Source organism: Falco punctatus (assembly GCF_963210335.1).
Source record: "Falco punctatus genome assembly, chromosome: 2".
NCBI classification, from domain to species: domain Eukaryota; kingdom Metazoa; phylum Chordata; class Aves; order Falconiformes; family Falconidae; genus Falco; species Falco punctatus.
The window spans coordinates 90,869,382-90,894,975 of NC_137581.1; the positions used below are offsets into that span (position 1 = coordinate 90,869,382).

General features: G+C 41.7%; 1 protein-coding gene across 2 annotated transcripts in view; it reads left to right on the forward strand.

The window, feature by feature from the left end:
- The first annotated feature begins 15,124 nt into the window (after window positions 1–15,124).
- The window catches only part of RPS6KA3 (ribosomal protein S6 kinase A3), an 80,435-nt gene continuing 69,965 nt past the window's right edge, over window positions 15,125–25,594 (forward strand). The window contains exon 1 of one of the 2 annotated variants that reach the window (XM_080377577.1): window positions 15,125–15,352. In XM_080377577.1, coding sequence (XP_080233703.1) covers window positions 15,281–15,352 — 72 coding nt within the window. In that variant the 5' untranslated portion in view covers window positions 15,125–15,280. The remainder of the gene's footprint in view (window positions 15,353–25,594) is intronic. The other variant, XM_080377576.1, reaches the window with a different exon arrangement.

Genomic DNA, 25,594 nt, shown 5'->3' on the forward strand with positions numbered 1-25,594 from the left:
TTCTGCAGGAAATGGTTTCATTCATACATTTCTAGCCATTTAAACGTTCGTGGCCAGGCTCATCAACTTTAAAGTAGCTGTTCAAGGCAATTTAGGTAGACAAATCCCACTCTGTGATTCATCCCATCTACCTCAAATAAATCCCTAGTACTAACCTGATGTCTAAAGTCGAAGATCACATAGGCTCTGAGACACTTGGGCCATATTCCCAGGTAAATATCCAACCCTTGTCTAGGACCTTTGGGGTCATTTCTCTGCCTCACACCAGCCCTGTAAGTCCCATTTCTGTCCACTGTGTCCCCAGCTCCCTCTGAGCTTACTCCACCCCTGGCCAACCCAGAAAAGGGAAAGCTCCTACACTATCAATGTGAAAATTATTTCCTCATCAGCCAAGAAAGCTACAAAAATTACTTCAAAGTATATGCAACTGCTTACTACAAAAAGAAAATAGATTGATAATTAATGTAAGTTAGCATTTGCTACTTTCTGTGAAACCTGATCAAAAGTATGTTTTATAACATACATTCAATGGCTCACATAAGCGAAGGTGCAGTTTGAACAGCTACAAAATAATTGGAAAAATACTTCATGGAAGGAGCACCATCTCTCCTCGAGCACCACTGCTATGAATAATGTCTTCATGTGTAAACACTGACCCCCAACACTGAAGAGACACACGAGATGTGTTTTCACAGAAACCATTTAGACTAAGTTACTCCAGATGTTAATCTGGGATAGCAAAGGATGAACTGACAGACAGCAACGGGTTATGCTTACTTTCCTGGTCCTGGAAATAAATGGGTGAACAAACCTAGAGCCTCAGCTTTAAAGTTTAGTGAACCGTTCTGGGGGATTCCTGCGAGCACAGACTATGGGACAGCTCAGGCCATGGCTGCAGGAGGGGCAAGGCGAGCTGCTGAGGAAAACACTTTCTCCTAGATCTCAAAGAAACACTAAATACTACCATGGCTTTTCTCACTCAGAAACTTTAGGGAGGAAAAGGTTTACAGGCATTTCTTTATGCTCTGAGCACAGGCCTTTTCTTCCAGGATTATTTCCTAGATTGTTCCTGAGTGTAGGCATGGGAAGGCCAAGCAGGGTGGGAGCAATGGTGAGGAAACAGCCTTTGACTACACCTCTCTGCTCTTTCTCCTTGTCTGAAATGGGCAAAGCCAGGACAGACATGGGACAAGCACACACTATCTGTAGAAAATCTGTTGCCACCATCTAAAAGAAAATCATGGTTAGAAGGTAATTAACCATTTTCCTGCATGAAAATCCCAGGCTTAGGTGCCCAGAAGTCATGTCTGATCCACAGGTAGGTGAATAAGGCATATCTACGTCCATCCATCCATTCCAAGACCAGGAAGGCAGATACTATGACTTCCTCTGAACCTCCTTTGTGAGCATCATCCTAGTTGTAGTTTGCCCAGCTGGCCCTCCTCCACAATTCGTTCTCAGGCTTACTCCCAGCCTTTGCCCTTACAACAACCCTCCTGCTCTGATCACTGCAGGTATTTTGGCACTTTGAAGCACTAGGATTCACTTTTTTTAGTGTGTTTAGGTTTACGGTTGCAGGGCGGTTTAGCATTTCAGCCTAAGGAGCGAAGGTTCACCAGCACACTGCTAACTGCCCACCACTGTCAGCCAGCGTACAGAAGCTGCTCACACAATACTCTGAAAGATGCATCCTACTCAGGTGCAGCCACTGGTCTGCTGCTTTCTGTGAGGGTCAGCTCTCACCTGACTTGGTTGGATCCCTCTTGTATCTGTCAACTTTGAGGCTGCTGTGAAGTCTGTTCAGACACCCATGGCTGTCTTTAAGTTGTGGTGGGCTGGAGGGCAGACGGGTATCTCTTGCCAGGCCACCCAGTGTATGGCTGAGAGTGGAAAGGTGGAGCACTCTTGCGTTCTGGTCAAGAAGTGTTCAAAATTAGAGGCAGAACTGTGTGGTGCCACGCCAAAAGATTCCCACTAGGTCCTCAAAGTGACTGGATAATTGTTTTGTACAACACTGATCTTGTGCAAGAGAAGAGACTTCTGACAGCTACGTTCCCTCTTCTTCACATCTGCATTCCGCTAGTGACAGGGAATTTAGGGCTGTGAAAAAGGTCGTGTGTGAGAGTAGCAGTTGGAGGCATGAGCCCTGCCAGTGGCTGCCCAGGGGGTTAGAAGCTTGACAGCGGCTTTCCCACAGGAAAAATGATAATTTCTTGTCCCACTTGAGAAAGTACTGAGTGCAGAAAGCCTTCTCCAGATACAACACTAAACTTGATTTCAAATTGCTAACATTTTTCCTCGTATTTTCAAGTTCATCTTCAGGCAGTGACCCAATATACAACCACACATAAGCTACATGTGTATCCATCTTTCTATCATTTGCAGGTTTTAAAGACCATTAAAAGTTAACAGTGCATATCTCAATATAACAAAATTGTCAATGATAATTGCCACATTCTACTTTACAATTTTCAGGCACTGATGTTTAGCTGCATTACCATCAAAATGTGCTACAGATGTGCTAGAAAAACCAACACTTCTCAACCTTAATAAATCCTGCATCTCCATCCTAGGGAAAGTTTTTTGAAAGTATGTTGTCTCAATGCCTCTGAAAAAAAAGGAAATTGGATATGCTTTACAAAAAAATACAAACTCATAAAGCTGGGATAACTCTTTATTTTTTAGTCTGTCATAGTCCATGCATCCACCTGGCACTTATTACATCATAAGTGCTATAATAAGCATATCAATGCACGCATCTACTTAATTTTGGCAAGGCCTTGATTGCAGCCTTTTGTACAGAGGCAGTTCCTGGTGCTTAAGAATTGCAGCTAGGAATTGTGGTAGACTAAATCTAACTGATTTTGAACTGGGAACAATAGCTGTAATGAAGATTTGCAATTTTAAAGGCATGTAATTAACACACCAGTATTAGCTTCTTCCTCTGGCTAAAAAGTCAAGCTGAACTACCTTTCACTGAACTTTTGTTGAGTTTTTTATTACTTTTTCTTTGCTAACAAGTATAAAGCATGCAGGGCAGCTGCTGCCCAGATACCATTTTGAATATTGCTCATGCAAATGGTTAAGCCATGAGAGAGAATCAGCATGACAAATCAGTAGATGTGCCAGGAACCAATGGATGAAACAAATACACAGCTTATTTCAGGGCCTGATCTGAGACATAACCATTAGAAAACTTGGGCTTTACTCTGTTTTGTAAGACAAAATTACACAGCACCTAAGGCAAGAAAAATCTTTCTTCAATAGTTTCTTCACTTATTGTATTTTTTATACACACGTAGCCAATGTACATAATATCAAACACAGGAATGACTTAGGTGTCCTTAATGCTCCTTCAGCCTTTAGATGTAGAAATTCAGTGAGTTTGCACACACCCCTATGAAGGCATGACACTCAATCCAGTTATTACAATTTTTTAAGCATCACCAAATACAAAATAGAACAATATTATGGTAGACAAAGTGCTAATGCTTATGGTTTTGAGCCACTTAAAAAACACCTATCCTTCAAGAAGGTTGAGTTCCTAATTCTTGTAATGCTGTTTACTTATTATTTCTATCATCTTATTTTCCAGGTATTGTTTCTTTAGCTGAAGTCTCCTTCGGTTTGTTTACCAAGCTCACTAACTGCCAGCATTAACAGTGAAGAATGGTTTATTTGAGTTTTCTCTGGGCCAGATCCTGAGATTTCTATTTGAAGTTTATTTGATTCTTCATCAGAAAAAGCCTCCATGAGCTTTCAATTGTCTTTGCCTTTCAAAAGCCACAAGTATCATCCATTTTATAGGATGCAGGGCAGTTTATGTGAAGAGTTCACTAGACCATATGCAGAGTTAAAAAGCAAGGCTAAGCATGAACCTTTTAGATGCCACTGTGGGATGGAAGATTAAGACCTTCCTAGTGTTATTTATGACACAGAGCCCCTGAAGCATGGAAATTTTGGTTCTCTAAGTTAAAGTCCTTTACCACAAACTATTCGTTAATCTTAATTAATCATTACAGGTTGAAAAATAAATACGTGGATGTTTTTACAGAAACTGTGTGTATTGGTGTAGTCCATTTAAGCCAGAGATCTAAATATCTAAGCTAGTACTGCAAAGTTTCCTCATCCTGCATTCATCCTATCCTGGATGTAGGAGGATTCCTAAAGCAGGATTAAATTAAACTACCATAGTCTGCAGCATTAGGATGACAAACTTCTCCACACCATCCTAAAAATGCCAACAGAGCCAGCATCTGATTCTGAGTACAGAGACAATGTCTTTTAAATTCATGATGTTATACTAGAAAGCTACTCCTGAGTTGAACGATGTTATGCAGCAATCCTCTATGTCTGGATGAACTTCGCCATTTTAAAAGTTTCAAAATTAGATTGTGTTTTGCTCCTGTAGGTATTTATTTAAATTATGCCTATGGTTTCAATGGGAACAAAATTGTATTCATTGTTTTAATGTATTAGTACATTACCTTCCCATGTACCTTGTATTTAAATAAACTGTTGCCATTAGTTTTCACAGTTTGTTTATAAGAAGATAAATTCTACAACTGAAATTAGTCCTTGGGGAAGAGTTCTAGAAGACTATTGTTAATGGTGCTGTGACATCAATTTATGGAATTCTTTGGGTTTTCCTACAGAAATACACAGTTCTATCATTAATATGCATGCTTATGGTTAAAAGTGTGACAAATAAAAAAATTATTCATTCAGTCCATCAGAATTTAGAAATATGCCAGTATGTTTTTCTCCTGTATCCTAACAAAAGGGAAAAAAAAAAAGGCAGGAATAGCTCCCAACCTAAACTGCAGAAAGGGGAATTAAAAACAAACAAGGCAGAAAATAAGATCAGATATGATATTTAATAGCTTCTAAGGATTACAGAAAAATAAATTGAAACTAAGGCAATGCTACTTAAACATCCTGAGGAAAACAACATGACTGAAACAATCTCTATCTTTTTTCTTGTTTCTTGCTTGTGTTCTTCCTTGCTTTAAATATTTAGAGCCATTCATTGCATTCAAATATGCCTTATCTTTTGATTATGGACACAATTCTACTTCCCTTAGGTAAGTCAGTAGCAGTCAAAGTTTTAAATCCCCAGAAGATGCAAAGTGGTTAAAAAAGCTAGAGGCCCTCTCATCTTCTGCCAGCAGAGGATCTGGCCCCCGGGTACTTAAATACAGAAGGAGAGCCAAAAAACTTATGCTGTCAGAAAAAGTCTCCATTTGCTGCTACTTTGCCAGTCCAAGCTAAACTGCAACTTCTTTTTTTTCTCCCTAAAATATGCATAAAATACATCATGTAGACATCAAAAATGTTCTTTCTGGGCAAGAGAAATTGTGCCCAAACTCACACGTTGGTGGAAAACAAAGGATAATGAAATGGACAACAGAGGGTCTATTTGCACGCTGATTTTCCACAGGACTTTCTCACTTCAGCTTGCAGAGACATTAGAGGGCAGGCCAAGAAAGAAAAACAAAAGCATCTGAACAATGGGTCTGCAGCCAAACCATCGCTTGCTGACAGCACTGATACTGCATCAGCTGCTGAAGTTAAGGTAACTCAGCCACCCCGGACAACCAATAACTAGACCACCACCGTGCCCTAGTATGAAAGAAGGAAACTATTCAGTAGGACATGTCTGCAGAAATTTTATATATTCCTGCTTTAGACAACATCTTCTCTATGATATCAAATTGCAGAGTTAATTTAGACTGTTCTTTTCCTTTTCCCTTCGTGAATAGGAGTATCTGTACCTGCTACAAAGGGGGTGGATATTTAAAGCCCCAAACTTACGGTCAGTAGATGAAATAAACAGAGGTACTTTACTTCAGACCTAACAAGTGAGTCAGCAGTCAGATTCTATTTCCCCTGCTGAAGTCAGGAAACAAATTAAGCTGACAGCATGCCTCTAATGGTGATGACATCACTGCCAGCAGAGTTATTTTCAGTCTCCACGGCACTGGTAAAGAAGAAGCACAGAAGAGAGAAAGGGAAGCTTAACTTTTTCTCATGCCTACTCCTAATATATTTGCTTTGCACCCACTTCCTCAAATTAGGTATCTTTTGCAGTTTCATTCCATGCTTAAAAGTATATATGCATATTTCAAAGGCTTGTAACTGAATATTTTTTTTTCTTTCTTTAAGGAGTACCAGTACTTAAGGTTTACAGCAATTTTAGCCTTGCGGGATCAAGTCCTCCAAATACTTTAGAATTGCACCTAAATAAAACAGGGAAGAGTTCAAACCATTTGCCACAATGTTCAAAACTGAGCTTATATGGAGTCTGTCAGTCTTTAGATGCCCAGCCTGTGAGCCCCAGAGGACAGTATAGAATGTGGTTCTACATATGCAAAAACATCTCTCTCTCAAGCACACTCCTTACTTTTAAAGTGGAGGTAGAAAAGTTTCTGCTTTTTGACAGTCCAAAAGCTGCACTTTGAAGAATTTTCTTCTTGGAAAAAATATATTTTCTGGGACAGCAGCTGAAAGACACTATTAAGGTGGATATATGAAGACTCGAGGGGATTTGGGGAAGAGCAGGGCTTTCCGTGTGAGAAGCCTGAAGCACGGAGTGACATAAAAAATTCATGAGGCTGTGAAGCAATAGGAAAGAAGATGCAGAAGAATGCAGAACCATAAACAAGGTAAAGGATAAAATGAGAAAAGTGAAATAAGCCAGAACAGAGTTCTGCTGAACCACAAGGCTCAACCTGAGAAAGAAGCAGAAAGAAGCTAAGGTGTAGAAATGTCAAGAGAGACGGGAGCAGTCTGGCTTTTTTGGTGAGTGATGAGAACATTGCAGAAACGGGACCATAACTCCTGGCAGTGGCAACAGACAGGAAATGCTGAATTGCAAATACGCAGCTCCTGAAGGTACACAATCTAATGAGAAGCTGACAACTTGACAAGGAGGATTAGAGAGGTTTCTTGCATGGCAAATGGGAAGTTATTAAGAAAAAGGATTCAGGTGTGAAAAAGGGAAGCAAAGTTTTGAACGCACCGCATGCAATGCAGAGGTAGGTAAAAATAAAGATGACTGGGCAGGAAAGAGGAGATGTAGTAAATGAGGAAGTAGATGCACATGAGGTGGGTAAGCACCCCAGATCTGCTCGCTGTATTTCAGGGAGAGCAGGCAACCTGCTGCTTCGGCCAAGTGCCAGCTTGGAGCTGTGTGAGGATGAAGAATACCTTGAAAGAAACACAAGAATGAAGTTAAGAGAACCAGGTCTGTCTTCGGAAGATAAAATGGAGAAGAAATGTACAGAGGATTAAGAGGACTGAGAAAAGGCAGTCAGAGCTGGCTGGAAGGAAATTAGTGACAGATTTCCTGTTTGTCTACAACGAAAAACAAACCCAGAGTGGAATGTAACCCTTTAAACAAGAGCATTGATGTGTCACTAATGTAAAAGGGGTTTCTGTGGAGTAAAGTGGACAGACTTTGTCATATAGATGAGTGGAGCTTTAAGAAGCTCACAAAGGATCTCTTTGTCCTAAGAAACTATTAAAAAAGATAAATCCATAGCAATGAAATTAATAATTAAAGAAACCTTGCAACAGACCAATTCAGCACTCTCTGGAGATGGCCGTCTTACTGCAATTTACACTCTGTTAACCAGCATCATTAGTAGTGGTTCTAGAAAGCACAAAGGAACGAAGCACTGAAATACTGTAGGAACACTGTCAACACTGATCAAAGCCCTCATCGTAGCTTTTGTTCAACTAGGGCAAGCAGCTCGTTTGTGCGCAGCAGAGGAGGACTCATTCTGTTGAAGCAGGCTAAATAACGTCATTCCATCCTGAAAATTGTGATTTTTAGAATAGCTTCTTTGAAGTCAGTTTCAAGAGTGTTTCAAGAAAAGTTTCACTCTTGCTGCAAGTGAATCAGTAGAGGAGGAATATAACCCTGACAACTTGTTTAATCCTTTCTACTGTCTGTGGTGATGCAAGAAGTTAACTCTGTTAACTTGTAAGCCCACTGATGAGCTGAAAATTTGCTTCTTACTGCAAACATTTAGCAGAAGCCATTGGATATTTTATCTGGTTGTAATGAATTTAATGAGACCAAATGGTTCTTTCATTAATCTTGTATCAAGTGACTCTAAAATAGGAAATGTTGGCAGATTTCTACAATTGCTTAGAGGATCTCTATGGCTTATCACCATTAGCACATCAGCCTTTCTGGTTTCCTGTGATTCACTAAATATTAACACAAAAATTCTCACATAGAATTAACTGGCTATTCATTTCCAAGACTCAACTGCTCCTTGTATGCTCTTTAGAAGTGTTTTGCTCTTTTTCCTCTTCCCTGTTTAAAGAACCATCCCCTTTCTCTTTCCTCCTACATCTTACATTACCTTCCTTTTCACTTACTGGAGAATGACCAACAAGCTAAAAATCTTCCACAACCTCCCCTCCTCCACCTGCAGTTTCTAGCCCGATCAAATAGTAGGTCAAGTCTGTATCACTTCTTAGCTTAAGCACACCATAGCCCAGAACCTTTTAGAGGTCAGACAGCACAGACTTTAGTTTCTGACTCACCTGTTGCATACATACCTTTTTGCAACACCAAAATTCCAAATAAGTGACCATGTCTTAACAGAGCCTTCAGCTGCTCTGCAATACTGGATAAATATTGATGCCTCTTCATCTTGCTATTCCTTTTGGCAAGGTTGTGACTCTGGAGCAAGGTCTTGAGGATGTCTTTGCTCCATCAAATGGGACAAAGTGGGTCAACACAGCAGGGACAGAGTGTGGTACCCATGAGGGGGTCAGGGTTGTTTCAGCTAACATGTTGCTCTTCACACTTTCCAGATAACAAGATGGCTTCCATCATGTTCATGCCTTCAGTAAGTGCCAGCTCTGGGTGATGGAAATGAGCACTCACTGTGGAACTGTTGTCATCGTATAGTCCTGGAACGATTGCTGGAGATCTAAAACATCCATATTCAGAGTAGGTATCTTTTCACTGGCAAATCATCCATGGGACACGAGGAAGGGTGCCGGTATGCTTTGAAGTTTGCCAGTCCCCAGCTCATATGGAATAGTGAAGAAACACTTCAGGGTAAGTCAACCATCACTGAAGTTCCTTTCTCACAGAAGTCATAGATCAATAACACATGGGAGAGTGAATCTGTCACATACATGAATTATGAGGGGACCAGCACCCACACCAGGAATTCCCCAGCTGCACTGGAACAGTAGACATCATACAAGGAGATGGGGAAAATACTACATATGTGCAGCCTGTTGTACTACATGCACCATTATGATCCCTTGTGATTTACATTTGATGATGCAACAAGTTTTATCGATCACTGGAGAACACTTATGGGCACAGTCAGAAACCTGGGCCCCCCTCTAAATGGCAGTGCCTGATCCTCTACAGGGAAAAACGCAAGGCACAAATGTGAGATGCTGGTGGAAGAGTGAACTGTCTTGAAGAAACATACGGGGTTTCTAAACCAGTAGAGGTAGCAAACTGGTTTTTTAGGTCTGATCACTTTGACAGCAGGTATTTCAAAAAAGATCAGCAGACTGCTGGGAATGAAGATCAGCTGTTGTCAGGCAGGATAAAGTACAGCTGTTAGCTTTTGAAGAGACAGGGGAGGGTGTTAAAACTAATTGGTAGTAAGGTTAGATCCAAAACATGCTAGATAAACTGGGCTTTGCTTGTCAGTAGACTCTTTAAAAATCAGACCTAAATTAATAACAATAACAGAAAGGTATGTGACTCTTAAACTCCTAGTCTAGGGAAGGAGACCCATAGGGTACATAACACTGTGGCCTCCTGTAGGCCTGGTGTATTTAATAGCAGTGACTTGACAAGCAGACAAATTTTTCATTGCTATCCTATCTTGTATAATATAGTACCATATTCTGCTTCTATCACCTTTGTATCTTTTTTCTTTCTTTTTTGTGAACAGCTAGCTTGTGTCATATTTAACCCAGGAGAACCCTGATCCTCAGAGACTGATCCTTGTTCATACTCTGCTGCTTCCTTTGTGTATCAAAATGCCACAACCTGAAACTCTGACCTGCTTCTCAAAGCTCCACTGTAACAGGGTGACAACTTGTATTCACTATTTGATTGCAGGTTTCCATGTAAGATTTCAAAGCTCAGCAAAAGGTTCCTCATACTCTGTGGTGAACAGGGTAAGTTTTGTCATTCAGATGATAAATCTGAGCTATCTGTATGTAGGGAAACACTAAAATGAGAACATATGTTGGAGACAGGTATGCTGTAATGAGACCATATTTTATTGAATTCCAGATTTCCACTCAGGATGTAGAAACCACAGGCACAATATTTCCTGCTACTATAGTGACCACAGATAAAACTCAGAGCAGTAATACCATCAAATCTGATCCGTTATGCTTTACTCCTTCAGTGCAATTTAATGTAAATGTACATACATCCAGAAGAGCTACAGTTTCAAGTGGTGAGTCAGACATCGTATCTTTAATATACAGAGGATTTAGAAGTATTCTTGTTGTCATTACCACATCTTCTACTACACTTGCGAGATCAGAACTTCAAAGAAAAGCCTGCCAGAGAAAAAGGTAGGAAATGTTCGCATTCTTATATGATTCCATCATCCAGGGGCCTGTAATGGTGAAAGCGCCCTTCAGCAGATGTTGTTTGAAAGGTCAGGTTAAGTCTTAATACATGATAGACATTCATTTCAGTTCTTCCCTTTTTAATTATTGATTATAACTCTCTTTAACCCTGGTTCATACAGCAAATCCTTCTGGCGTCTCTGCTACAACAACTCACACCAGCTGGAAACTTCTTGCAGCACTTTGTCTCTCTTTTCCCACAGTCTTTGTCAGCTTTCCAAACATCAATGGAACCATCCTTTCAGTGTCCCAATGAGGTTAAGGAGATGTTCTTTATATTTGCAACTACAGCATGGAGCAACCAGTTCTAATTAGCACTAAGGCTTCCTTAGTCTATTTTGGCAGGCTGTATTTACACTGCTCCAATCAAGGCCTCTTTACACTTTTGAAAACATCATGAAGAAAGACCAGGTCTCCTTAGTTGAATCTCATCTATATTAAGTGACTTACTAAATTACACAATCGTCCTTTGTGATCTGCTAGGAATTGAATCCAGGTGTCTTGAGAGTAAGAGACTCTCTGCGTCTACTAGCTATACAAATAAATTGTATTGATTTAAAAAAAAAAAAAAACAACTCCTAGGAGGTTTTTCCCATGTAAAATCACAGTAGCTTCTGTATAATTTCTTGTGCATTAAATTAAAATTATACATCTCAGTCCTATGGTTGTAATACTTGAAACTGAATTTCACACTTCTGGAATGCATTTACTTTTTCATATTCTATTCATTTTAATCCAGAAGATATTACATTATATTTCACACCTAAGACACTACTACACCTTCTAGATGAGTGTCAGATTGTATTTTTTGTTGCCATAAATAGTTTGCTTTGGTTTTCTCCCCTTTTATTTGTATTTTTAAAATGCAAGTTCAAGCTCCTGAGTATTATTGATAGTAATATCAGCAAATTAATCCTGTTTTACACTTATTATTTTGGGGGTATGACTATGGTGATTTACCAACTTTGCCATTAATTCTGCCCTAATTGCAAAGAGTAAGTAGGTACTATTTCAAAGCCAGTCAAAGCATTAAATACCACTGACTGTAAGCAAGCTTCCCCAGTTTCTGCTACTTATCAAGACACCTTCTGTGGGGAAAGACAGGTTAAGTCCTATTAAGCAGATGTCTCCATTTCAATAGGGTGATCTTTTAGTGAGATTATTAGAAGTGAGATCAAAAAATGGTGCAGCTTGTGAAGCTCACCTAATTCATATGATGACAGGTTTACAGGATTTTGTACAGCACTGTCATTTCAGTGCCAAATGCTACCCTTTTCCTAATGAACGTGATCAAATTTTCTGGTGCAATGCATGTAAAACTCTATGGATGCAATATGGTTGCAACCACTTACACAAAGGTGAAATGAACCCCCACAGCTAAGTCTAGTGACAGTTATTAGCAGTGACTACAGTCACTAGTAATGGCTGTGCCTAGAGGGAAAGAGGGTAAAAGGAAAAGCCTGCTGCCACAGGTGAAAGCATGATCTTGCTTTGGCCTGAGACAAAAGGAATGAAAAATAGGAGCTTCTGTCTTGAGGCAAAATATCTTCAGCGCCTTACCTCTCACTGAGAGGACAATCCAACTCTGAGCTTAGCAGGATCTGAAAGTCAGAATCCCCTGCATCTCCTAGAGATTAACTGATATGTTTCTCTTCCCCTTTTTTGTGGAGACAATTTCCAGATTATTTTCTTGCCCTGAAGTCTGTTCTTGCATAGTAGCTCCTATTAAAATCCTGATGCAGCTTTCTCCTTTACAAAATTTAAATGTGTGGTGTGATAATACTTAAACCCCAGAACAATGAAATAGCATACTTCTGCCTACCCTCCATACTTCAGTGCCTGAGAAAAGGTCAGATTTCTATTGTTTGCAGCCCTCATATGCTAGCACATAAGATCTTTGCCCTCATCTTTTTTCTGGATTCATAGGATGCATACAGGGAAGAACAAAGGATGACCGACATATGAAATTTAGAAATGCTAGCTGAAATGCGATACCCACTGTCCTTCTAACCAGCGTTTTTAATTCAAACAATTTAAAATAGGTACCCATGGCAGGAAAGGACTAGACAACTATGAAAGGAAAAGAGGAGATCATGGAATTTTTTTTATTAGGAGGAAGGAAGTCTTACAAAAAAAAAAGGATTGCCTGAACTATGTTAAATGCAAGCTTAGGTTTGGGGCGCTTTTCCTGTTGTGGTTGCCACTTTTCAGCTGCTTAGGTTCTTCTCCCTAATGGCACATTCTGAGATGTATGTGCCTGACAGGTACAAATGCATGGACTTTGATAACGTAAAGTACATTATCCCTGTGAGGGAACAGGAACTGATATTTCCAGAGGGATGAAAGGAAACATTTTTTTTTCATTGTGGATTTTTACACAAACTCAAGATTTTTTAAAAAAAGTTGTCATTTGTGTTGCCAAATACGTAATATATGACTGCTGTGAGTATGGGCTTCCTATTCAACATTCCAGCAACCAGTTTGACACTGAAGCGACCTGATCAGACTACAAAAAAATGATTCCTTGCTATTAACATTATGCTATTAAGCATAAAGGCTGCCAAGCACTACTGAATTGTTTCCTACTGCCTTGTTCTAAATTTCATACCAATAACTGGCCAGTTTTGCAAATTGCCCCTGTTTTTGAAGGAAGCAGTCCTGACCTCTCTTCAACCTGTAACTCAAACCTTGATAGGGTTGGTTGGTGGGTTTTTTCAGGACAACAGAAGGCAAGGGTAGGGCTAGTTCTGACGTAGATCTGTTCCCCAGTCTAACTCACCACGTGGCAGCACCAGCAATTGCACCACTTCAAAAGAGAGGCTCATGCAAGGGCCAGGCTGAGCAGTAGTGAGCAGGCGGGGGTGGGGGGGCACAGCTGCTTCTCCTGGCAGTGGTGATGGCTTCAAATGATCATTTAGCTATGACCTTTTACTCCAGATATGGAAGTTTCTGTAGTACCAGCTGAAGTCTGATTCATTATGAGCAACTGCCTATCCACTCCTTTGTACCTCTTTGTAGATAGGTATTTATGCTTACGTGAACATGAGGTGGGATCAAAACTGCTGCCAAGCAGAAACAGAAATAGCCTGTGTTCATCATGGCAGTGTGTGCATGCACACGCACGTACACACATTTTTAATTACTAACATTCTTGCCATTCCTCTCACCTCAAAAAAAGCTCCAAATACTTAAAGAATGTTAACTTTTCATCAAGGATGGAACAAAGCATGTGACCTGTCAAAATCTAGAAATGCTTTGGGACAGTGGAAGCTGTTGAAGATGAAGCAGCCTTCTGAAAATTCTGAAAAATCTGGCTTCGACAGCAAGATGTCTGACACAAGCACCCACCTCCAGTTGCTGGTCTAGTGTTTCAAAGCTTCTCCTGCATCAGCTGAGCCACCTGACACTGCGAAAGGATGAGTGTTTATTATAGCACTTAACATTTTAAGAGAACCACATAAGACCACATATGTTTGTGGATCTCAGTATATGGTTAAATCAGCTGTTTGCATACTACCTAACAGCTGAGGATAAAAAGTAAAATAGGGGCAGTTTTCAGAACCTGTGGGGTTTTTTTTGACAGCTTTATCTTCATGGCTCTTAGCCTGCAGCAGTATGACTTTCCCACTGCAAGGCAACACTTACTCATGCAGTCCAACCTCTACTTAAATGGCATTGCTATAAAATCAAATTCCTTCATCGTAATTCCTCTCCCTCTTTGCCTAATGCTATTCGGCACAACACTGCATCTTCCTTCCCGTCCTCACCCCCCTTGCAACTTCCCCATCCGCTCTTCTGCTCACTTTTCGTCTCTCCCATCCCCCCGGCTCACCTGCCCGAGCGCGGCAGCCCCCGGCGCCCCCCCGGCCGCCCCTTCCCTCGGGCTGGCGGGACCGAGCCCGACCGCGGCGGCGCTGGCGGCGATCCCCCGCACGGGCGCTTCGCTGGGAGCGTCGCGCCACGGCCGCGGCCGCCCTACCGCCCAGCGCGCCTGCCCGCCGCCGTCCCGCACAGCGCTGGGCGACGCCGACCGAGGCCGCAGAGCCGCCAAGTACGGACGGGCCTCGCCGCCGGGAGCCGCGGCCCCGCACCGCGCCGGCAGGCACCGAGCGCTTCCCCCGCCCGCCGGCCAGGGGCGGCGGCACGGCCGCGCCCGCCACCGACCCGGTCCTGCTCGGGCCTCCAGCAGCGCCGCGGTCCAGCCTCCAGCCCACGGCTCGGCTCCGCTCCCCCCGAGCCCGGCGCACCCCGCTGCCCCCGCCATCCCCCACGGCCCTGCCCGGCACCTGCGGGCGCCGAGGGCCGGTGCGGCGGCGGACGCGCCCGGCGGTGGCGCACGCAGGCGCCGTCGGGCGGGCAGGTAGGGCCCGGGCGCCATGTTGTGAGCGGAAGCCGGGCCCGCGCGGCGGGCCGGGGGGAGGGGGGAAGCGCGGCCCCGCCTGGCAGCGGGGAGGGGGCGGGGGGAAGGCCGGACGGACGGACGGCGGCAGCGGGCAGCAGTCGCCGCAGGAGCCGTCGCTAGAGCCAGCCGGGGTGTCCCGCGCCCGACGGAGGGCTCGTTGCCTGCCTCGCCGCCCTCGCCTCGCCGCCGCCGGGGTGCGGGAAAGCGGAGCGTGGAGGCTGCGGGAGCCGGGCGGGGAAGATGCCCCTGGCGCAGCTGGCGGACCCGTGGCAGAAGATGGCTGTGGAGAGCGCAGCCGAGAGCAGCGCCGAGGTACCGGGCGAGCGGGGGGGTGTTGCGGGGAAAGTTGCGAGGCGGGGACGGGACCCGGGCGCCCGCTGCTGCTCAGGGGACGGGCGGAGTTTCCCCTCGCGGGCGCTCGGGGCGGGCAGCGCCGCGGCTGCGGGCGGGGGCCGGGAAGGGGCCGGGGGCAGCGGCCCGGCGGGGCGCCGGGCGCCGCTCGGGCGGGAGGCGCGGGGTGAGCGTTGTCGCCCGCCGCCCGGCCGGCCCCTGCGCGGCCGCTTCCTCCCCGGGGCACTGACTCACGGCCGGGACCGGCCGGGACTCCCCCGCGCCGGGGCTCGGGGCGTGTTTCACGGGACCGGGCTGCTCCCGGCCCGCTCCCTCCCCTTCCGCCCCCGTCCCCGGGAGGGAGTAACCTGCTTGCGCGGTGGCGGCCGACTCGGGCGCTTTTGTTCTAGCGCGGTGTCTGGTTACTGTCACGGCGAGTTTCCCTTCCCGGGCGGCCCCGCCGGGGCGGGGGGGCCGGGGCTTGCCCTCACCTTGCCCGGCGCCCTCGCCCCGCCGCCGCTCCCCCCCTGCGGTGGCCGAGGGCCGTCCCCGCCCGGTGCCGCTGCCCCCTTATCTGAGCAGGATGGGGTTGTCTGCAGTTTCGCAAGCGTTTGGGAAACCGCAGGGATGTTTCGCATGGGTGAAGCTTTGTGCTTGGCGGCGTTTACGGGGACGTCCCTGCGGTGCAGCGCGGTGTGGCTTCCCGCTGTCGGTAGCGGGGAGTTGGTGTTGTACTCCCGTCCTTGTTAGGCAGGACGCGTGCCAGCTTGCCTTGGCTGAGATAATGAGAGCGGCTGGAAATTAGATCCACTTGCATCCAAGGCCATAGGTGCCCTCAGTTGTCTTCTTTTTTTTCCTACAGTGTACTACTGTGTTGGTTTGGATCTATGTAAACACTACACCTACACAGTTGTGCTTGCTTCATGATTCCCTAGTAGCCCGCAACGCCTGTACTAGTTTGCGACCAGACTCCCATCTGAAAAGAAATAGCTTCCTCTGACAGTGCAGCTTCTACCTGAATCTGCTCCAGCTGATATGCAGCCAGGCTGCTTCAAGTGATGCTGATCTTGAACGGTGTGGACTCAGGCCAGCTCACAACAATTAGTCGCAAGGTTAGGACTTACTCCTTAGCGAGCGGAGCAAAGAGAGAGACCAGTGCGAAGTTTCTGCAGTATCAGAAGTATTTGTCCTTTCGACGTTTGTCTTATCTTCCTTCTGCTTAAAGTAACTGCATCTCTGGAGGTCAGAAGAATCTGCTGTTCTGATCTGACAGATCTTTTAAATTCTTGCCAGTTACTGTAGTTACTTTTAAATTCTTGCCAGTTATTTGCTGACTTCTGAAGTGGTGATCTTAGATGATTTATGTTTTTTTAATGGGAGTAACTACAGTAGCAGTGTGATGCTAGGGGGTGGGGGAGAAGGTGGTAGGGGAGATGTTTCAGCAAGACCGTTTAGACTAATGATTTGGAGAAAAAGATCTTAACTGTTACTTTAGTCTTCCATGCTTGCTGCGTGTAGTAATGGTATATATGCTGGAAAGGTAGCAAAATAGATTATTTGAAAGGTGTGTATGTCTGTCATCAGTTATACTTGTTTTAGTGTATTGCAGACATGATTTGTATTTAAGCTACTGTCGTAAACTTCTTGAAAGAAGAAACCTCTTCCTAAAAAAAAAAGTTAAACACACTGACATAAGTCTACCATAGTCTATCACCAAAGAATTTCCTAGGACCACTAATAAAACTTGAAACAGCAATGACCTGACAGGTTTGCAGTCTAACACCCTAGTCTAGAATAAACACTCAGTTCTTGAAAAGACCAGACTGCACTTGTAAAAGCTTTTCAGATGATCCTCAGAAGGTAAAAAGTAGACTTAGAAAGTTTGCTTACTTGAGATGAGTCTTTAAGAAAATATGTTTTAGTGAAAACAGGTAAGTTTCAGTCAAATGCATAAACAAATGACCTAAATACATAACTTAGGTTTTCAATTTGCATGAGTTGTGTTTATCTGTAGCATAGCAATATCCTAATTACAGACCCTATCCTGCGAAAGTATCCTTGGGCAAAAGTATTTTTTACATCCACCTGGAATCTCATTGTGATCTCAGTCATAGTTTGATAGTGATAATGTCTTTAGCTGTAATAGTGAGTCAGGTAAAGAGTTTCCGCTGACCTCTCGGATTTGCTGACAGTTCTTGTAACACCATGTTATCCACATAGAGTTACAAATTATTGGGCTTTAAAACTCAGCTCAGACACTTTTCTTGTCTTAACAAGTCGTTGAGTTTTTAATTGGATTATTTTTTTTATTTGTTTCCCAGTGCAGTCCTGTATTTGGTTTTATAGTGCTATCACCAAGGAGGCGATTTGCTGTGATGTGTGAGCAAATTTAGTAGGAGGACTAAAATACCTTTAACTAGGATTACTTTAGAAGACAGTATAGTTAACCATAAACAGATGCTGTAACTTAGATGTACAGGACAGCAGATCTGTAGAACATGGTCCTTCTTAAGAAATACGCAAACAATTTTTTTAGATAAAATATGGATTTATAGTTTTCAGACATCAGTTGCAGGACTTTTGTTTCTACTGGTACAAAGGTCAGTGATCCACACTGCATCTCTGACAGCTTTTTCAATGTGTAAAGTTGTTACACTGTTTTAAAAATAATTTACCTATATAGTGTAGTGTGTAGTTTTGTTTTGGTTTTAGTTTCCTGTTTTAAATCACAACACCTTTAAAGCCTGTGGAATGATGCTGTCTTTTATTGACTCAGGGTCTACGCGGGATTTATAACAAGCATAGGTTTGTTTTCAGTGGGGAGAATATGCTTGTTACTTAGTCATCTGCTTTCAAGCAAATTAAGTATTGATGATTTGAGTTTGTATTTGACTGCCTGAGTAACTAGCCTGATCCTTTAATCTCTACTCCCAGCTATGCATATTAGTGTTGAGTGGAGGTGAATGAATACAGTTATGGCAGCCAAATTTTGGACACCAGTAGGTACATTGAAAATAGGTGGTCATCATAAGGAGATGCAGTTTGCTAGACTTCCTGGGAAGCGTTTGTACCGTCTGTCTTTAGGAGTTTTAATTTAGGTGCTCTAAACTGGCTCTGGAGAAAGTTAGAATTTTTTTCCACTGCTCTTGGCAGGGGATTTAAGATCACCTGTTTAGGTGTCTAAATAGATGGTATGAATCCACTCTTGCAGAATTCCTTGTTTTATCTTCTGTATCCAGAATTATTTGAACCTTGCACAAGACAAAGGACATTAATGTTTAACAGTCATGCTGATGCTTTAAAGAATCTTGTATAATATTATTTTTGCTTTGTAGTTCCATTCTGATGTCAATGTGACATTCTGTATGTCCATGTATACTGCTGGTGTGGAGTCTGAAGTTTATCAGATATCTTGCTGCCTGCAGTCATGAAGCTGTGGTTGTGTTTGTCTCTCTACATTCTGGACTAGACTGTGCAGTCAGTGTTGTACTTAAGTTCCACAGGAACAAAGGCTGTATTTACAGTCATTTCTGGTATAGCCAACACAGGTAAACAATTCAAAGCTGCAGTGGAATCACCTAAATGGACTGGTCTCTGTGGAGTTTCAAGACTATCCATCGTCTTTACAATATAGGCAGATTCTCTGCAGCACATGGCTGTTGCTTCTCATGCATGCCTGCTGTCAGGACATTCTGAAGTCTGGGTTTTTCACAAATTTGTGAAAGTGACATTTTCTTACACAGGGTTAAAAGTGGCAATTTGCAGTTTAATTCTCATCTGAGTAAGTAGTATTACCCTGTATTCCACAAACTGCTGTGATAGGTAATAGGTGCTACATATATGTAAATACTGTCCTGAGAAACATGTCTGCATGAAAGATGTTTAGGTGTGTGGGTGGGGGGTTCTTCAGCTTTCTCAGATCCTTAATGGTACAATTTTACCTGCTCTGTTTCTTAGTTAATACAATCCTACTGTGTGCCATAGTACTGATGTCCTGCTGTCAGCTGGGTGGGGTACGAGGGGACAGGTGCTTTACTTTGCTGAATTCAGTACCTTAATGCAGTATTGTGTCCACTCTGCAGTTCCTGGTTTCCTGATAGAAGGTGTTGAATTTGACTTCTTGAATTGTTCCGTTAGTTTTCTTATGACATGGCCAGTTCTTAGCTTGCTGTCATTTTGTTTGTTATAGCATAGGTAATATTTCTTGCTACAGCTGGGACATCTAACACAAAGTAGGTGTATGCAGACTGGCATGTTTAAAGGCATGTCTGCTGTCTTTGCATTGATTGTCTTCTGTCACACTAACTGTAGTTTGTTATTTGAAATGCTTGACTTAGATTCACACTGATACATAGGCTAAAGTGGGCATTTAATTATTTCTGCACATCAAAAATATTAGCTTTATGAGTTGATTGATCTTGGCAGCTGGCAGATCTATCAACTCGAAGAACTCATTCAAGATATACTTGGCTTTGTTGTGTTTTTTTGCGGGTTTTGGTTTGGTTTGGGGGTGTGTGCAGGGGGTGTTTTAGGTGTTTGGGTTTGTTTGTGTTTTTTTTTCCCCAGTATAATTCATAGCTGTATTCCAATAATGAATTTTTTAAGCAGCTCTTCAGGCAAGAGTAAAACCTTGTAATTGTGTTTTTTTTAATCTTGGTGACTTTCAAGAGGGGAGTAACTTAATCAGTAAAACTGGATAAGTTAGAATCTTTTGCATACATGATACTGTGCTACTTATTCTCTCCTGCTTTGAAATAAGATTAAATGCCTCACCCATTGGAAATAGAGGGGGGGAGAAATCCTGTGTAACAGATGGGGAAATGAGGCTCAACAGCTTAGTGACCCCATCTAACATGGTTCATGGGGTGTGTTCTAGAGCTAGGAGATGAACTCTGATTTCCAGGGACCTACTCCAGTGGCTCAACCACAAAGTTACTGCTAGCTCATTTTTATCAGTAACAGTTACCATATGTTCCCTTTGATGCAAGGAACCCCCTGTGGTATGCTTGCTGTACTTAACTCTTTTTGGAGGAAATGTGCTGCCTGTTTCCCACCCCCCCCAACTTATTTATTTATTGAGTGAAGCAATTCAATTGTGTAAAAAGTAGCGCTTGTCTTCTAAATACATTATTATTGTATAGGTCTGTTTTCTGTCACCATTTCTAAGGTTCCATTTAATTAAATTGATTACATGTCCATTTCACATTTAATTTCAAGCATTAATTTATCAGAACATGCTAAAGTATATACAGAAGTTGTGATTAAATGATACTTTCTTGTGATTTTAAATCTCCAGCAAAACATAGCTTTGAAAAATAAAATCTTTGTCCTGCAGGCGCAGAAGGTGGTAGTTTCAAGATGTAATCAGATCATAGTGAATATTATTTGTATTATTCCTTACATAACATGATTGCCAAAATTGGTTACTGTTAGACCTGAATGTTAAACAATTCTTTTTCACTTTAACGAGGAGTCTTTGTCCTCCTGTCTTCCAGCAGCTGACATTTGTTGTACAGTCACCTTGGAAATCCTGAATTTTAGGAAACAATGAAGTTGCTCCATAGCTTAGTCTCTCTTCTTAGCAGTATTTATTAAAATAGCTAAATGACAAAACAAGCATAAACGAGTAATGGTTCAGTTTTCAATATTACATTTCGACCTTTGTAGTTTTTATCATGCAAAGAGATTCGGAGAAACCAACTCATGTCTGAAAACCTGCATCTGCATTGTAAGGAACTGCAGCACGCAGACCTTGCTCTGCTGTTTGCTGCCCCCAGCTCATGGGGCAAGGACCCGACACACTCCCTTGTGACTTTTGTGTGCCCCAGTCCCCTCCGGAAGGAACCCAGGCAGGTGCAGGGCATTTCAGTGGGCCTGGGACTGCAGGAGGCAGTGAAGGCAAATCATACCTGCCTTCTCATGTAAGTACAGCCTTGGTAATAAGATTTGCATACTGTCGGGTGCTAGAGTCACTCCTAAGATATTGTGTGTAAGCAGAGAAGGAATTTCTTTTATTTTTATATGTGCAGCAGTGGTTGGATATGTTGAAGTAAGTGATTTCTACACATGCATTTCTTCTTCCTCTTTGGAGCAGATGAACAGAGAATAGGTGGTGTGGGGTTTTGTGTTTGGTTGTTTAGGTTTGTTTGGTTTTATTACTAAGGTTGCTGAATTGAGGCCTGAAGTGTAATTTACCACCCATACAGGTAGGGAACAAAATGAAAGTTTCACTTCCCTGTCTTTTTTTTTTTTTTTTCTTTCCTTGAACAAATGAACATACATGATTTGGAGATTGTTTTGGCTACAGAAAGTGCTTGTGTGTCTGGCATCTGGATAATGCCATGACACTTGTCTAACTTCAAGCTGAATTAATTCAGAGAATTAAACTCACTGAGCACTGCAGAGTTGGGTTTTTTTAGTTTCATTTTCAGACCTGACTTGGCATGGGGCTAGACAAATGCTGATGCCAAGGAAAGCTTCACAGTGGAGGAAAGGGGACTACTTTTCTGTATTGCTAAATGATACTCTTGAGTCATATTAGATAAGAAGGTGGTAGCGTAAAGTAGATAGGGTTTATGAAATCTCATAGTTGAAGTTGCCAGAGTATCCTTCCTTAAGGAAATTTGGCTATGTACCTAAATGATCTAGAAATGAATGGCTTATATCTGAGGCTGATTGTCTACAGAGAGGCAAGTTTCAATGTCCTGCTGTTTCTTTTAACACTTGGCGAAGGATGAAGTCAGTCACCTTAGTCAATAAAGCTTAGAATAAATTATGTGAAATTAATGGAACTTAAAGTTACAAAGCTTTATATAAAAGAAGTAATTGCAGTAATTTTATGTTCCATAAAAATAAAGAACTTGTATCTTTAGGGGTTTTTTTTGATTAAAAAACAAAAAAAGTAAGGAGATTTTAGTACTTGGCGTGTACTATTTATAGCATAGTATATGCAAAATGGATTGAATATATGCTAGAAGAGAACAGCTAAAGAAGTCTGATAGCTCACTTCTGCTGCTTACATACAATAAGTTTTAATCAGGTCAGGATTTAGGTACGTGCTTTGGATCTGTGTGGCTTCACAGCTCAGGAGTTAGGGCACAAGTCATTAATCCAGATCCTATTAAAGCCTTATATTTTAGTTAAGTACTGGAATAGATTGTGAAAACTCCTTTACTGAAGATTTAAGAATGGAGTAGACATAAACATCTTGTGAGCAACATTGCAGGAATAGCTGATCATGCCTTGGTGAACTGAGATAGATTGGATGACCTTTCAAGGTCCTCTCAGTCTATTTTCAACTTTTTCTGTGGACCTGTGATTTTTTTTTTTTTTTTCGGGGTAGCTCATTGCTACTTAGAATAGCAAGTTTGAGTGCATGGAGTTCGAAAGGCTCATACTGAATGTAGTTCCATGCAGTGCCTTGTGTTGCTAACAGCAGATTTGTTACGAATATTACAGTGAGAATTCTGTATTCTGTGCTGCTTTGAAACAAGGCTGAAGCTTTGTTACAGCTTTACTCAATTCAGGGACTGCACAGTTCTTGAGCTTTACCTGTCAGTTGAGATTCCCTTGAAAACACCAGAGTGTAAGGGCTCAGGTCTATATATGGCCAGTGTTTTAATAACTAAATAATAGATAATACTTAAAGTTCCTGTGTATTTATTTTTGGTATCCTAAACTTCATTTCAGTTTAAAGGGGAAAAAAAGTGTTTTATTATATCCTATAGCTGTGTTTAAAAGTTGCTGGGTAAGTCTGGAAGTTTTGGCAGCTGAGAATTAGGAATTACCTGGGAGAAACTTCAGATCCATCCAGATAATCTATTTAAATTATAACTCTAAAACACAGTTAAATCATTGTTTGTGTAACTCATTGGCATGTTAAAACTTCTAGGTAATGATTTTTGAACAATGTGATGCAGACATATTATCTTGTGTGCTTATTTATGTACTCAAAACATCATCCTGCACTTATATATGGTTCATAATTCTTGATTTGTCCAATTAAGTGTAAGAATATAACACTTTTATATCTTAATTGGGAGTTACGGTTCTGCTAAAACATTACACGGAAAAGTCAGTAGTTACTTAATATACTGAGCCCTGTTAATAGTATAAAGACTGACATGCTCAAGCCCAATAATAATAATTAGGAAATGTTGAAGTTATAGTGGAAGAGTTATACCAAAAGCTATAACTGGTATCAGTTTCGTAAGGGGTTTTAAAATAACTGACAAACATAATTGAGTTAAAAAGTTAAAATATTTGGCACAGAGGCTACTTAAACACCCCAGAATAGTCTAGCAATAGACTAAACGCAAAGCAGAGTTGTTTTGGGAGTGGAAGAAGATATTGGTGGTGTCTTAATATCAAAGAAGCTTTGGGGATGAACTTATATCCTTCAGAAAAAAATTCTATTAAACTGCAGGAAAGAACATAAAGTTCAGCAAGGTAAGTTCAAATTAGAACTTTGAATTGCAAACAGAGTGTGAGAATGGAGATACTAAACTAAAGCTAAAAAATTCAGGTGTATGCTATCTGTAATAGTATTGATGAAACTAATAGGAAAAATAAGAAAAAAAAAAAAAAAAAGAGTACTGTGAGAAACATAATGATTTGGCCACTTAATATTTCGATTAATATGGTTTAGATACCTGTGTGATGGGAATGATGGATACCTGACATTACTATTAAGGTAAAATATTCTTCACCAAATTGGTAAATTTGAATTGCTGTTATGGACACTAGATGGTGTATTTTTTCGCGCAAGATTACCCATGTGGTAATTATCCAGTGCTAATCAGAAGGATAGATGGAAATAGCATTAGGTTTATTGTGCAGGTGTCCAAGATAATACAATTTTGCCAGACTTCTGAGATCAATTGGATCTGTAAAAAAAAAAAAAAAAATAAAAATTTACAAGTGACATTAAAACTGTAGATCAATATATAGTTGTAAAGTGCAGGATATTCCCTGCTTCACAAAAAGCGGTTAATTGTTTGTGGGTGGGATGTGGGCTACATTTCTTGATGTACTCCTTTCTTACAAAGTATTTAGTATGATTATATTTTCTCAGTACTAACACCCTAACCTACACCACTACTTGATAACTTTTGGTCCCTTCCACTGCAGCTATTTATGCGTATGCATTACTAGGCAAGAAATGAAATAATCTGAATTTTTAAATTTATTTTTTTAAAAAAAAACAACTTTTCTAAACTGTCTTTTTGCCAGGAAAGTCAAGTATGTGATTAGATCCCAAGAGTTCATTGGGTATAAACGTGTAATTTTTGATTGCTGGAAATATTGATAGTTGATTTCCTGTTTTGTAGTTGATAGACATTTGTGTCAAGAGGTTCTGTTGGTTGATATGGGGGACATTCACGTACCAGCTGCCTGATGCAGATTCCCTGATGTTTGTCAGTTTTATGCTTAGTTAGGGAACCTGTAAGATCTCTTTTGTGTTCCTGTCCATGTGCCTTCAGGAAAACTACTGGAACACAACTGTGTTTTAAGTATTAATTTCTACCAGTTTAGTGGAATGTGGCAACAGGTTTAAAAGCCTTTGGGAGTCAAATTTGTAACTAAACATGACTGTTTGCCAGTGGAAAACAGACTAGGAAGTGCAATTTGAGTGGATTGGAAGTATTTGAGTGGTAACCTTTGTAGGTTACCTTTATAAGGGATGTGCAACCTTCTTTCGTGGTGTAAATGGGTTGCTGATGTGTAAGTAGAAACTGGACTTTCCTGCTGGTTTTCTTATAGTTCTCTTGTGCTGTCATCTGAAGTAAGTTCTACTTTTGGAGGCCGAGTACTAGAAATAATTGATCCATTCTGCTTGCTTAGTGTCCCACTGTGGGAGGAGTACAGTTGAAGAATAATCAAGGTCGAGTCTCTGTCTTTTGAATTAGACCAATTTGGACATGCGAAAATTATATTCAGCCTTCTCTTATTCTGTATTCATCAGACTATTATATCTAGTCCCAATCTGTTATGTCATTGAGAGTTACCCTTGGTTCTAGTTAAATGCTAGAGGGAGTCTACGCCCAGCAAGATGGAACCTATTTCATTTGCTCACCACTTCAGCATGCTGCTGACCTCCTCGATCCACAGTGCTTTAGATGTTGCCACTTCTGACAGGAACCTTTTGGCTTTACATTTTAATTCATAAGCAAGGCAGTACACCTTGTAGACTTTCTGAATACACAGCTGCTTTCCATTCAATGG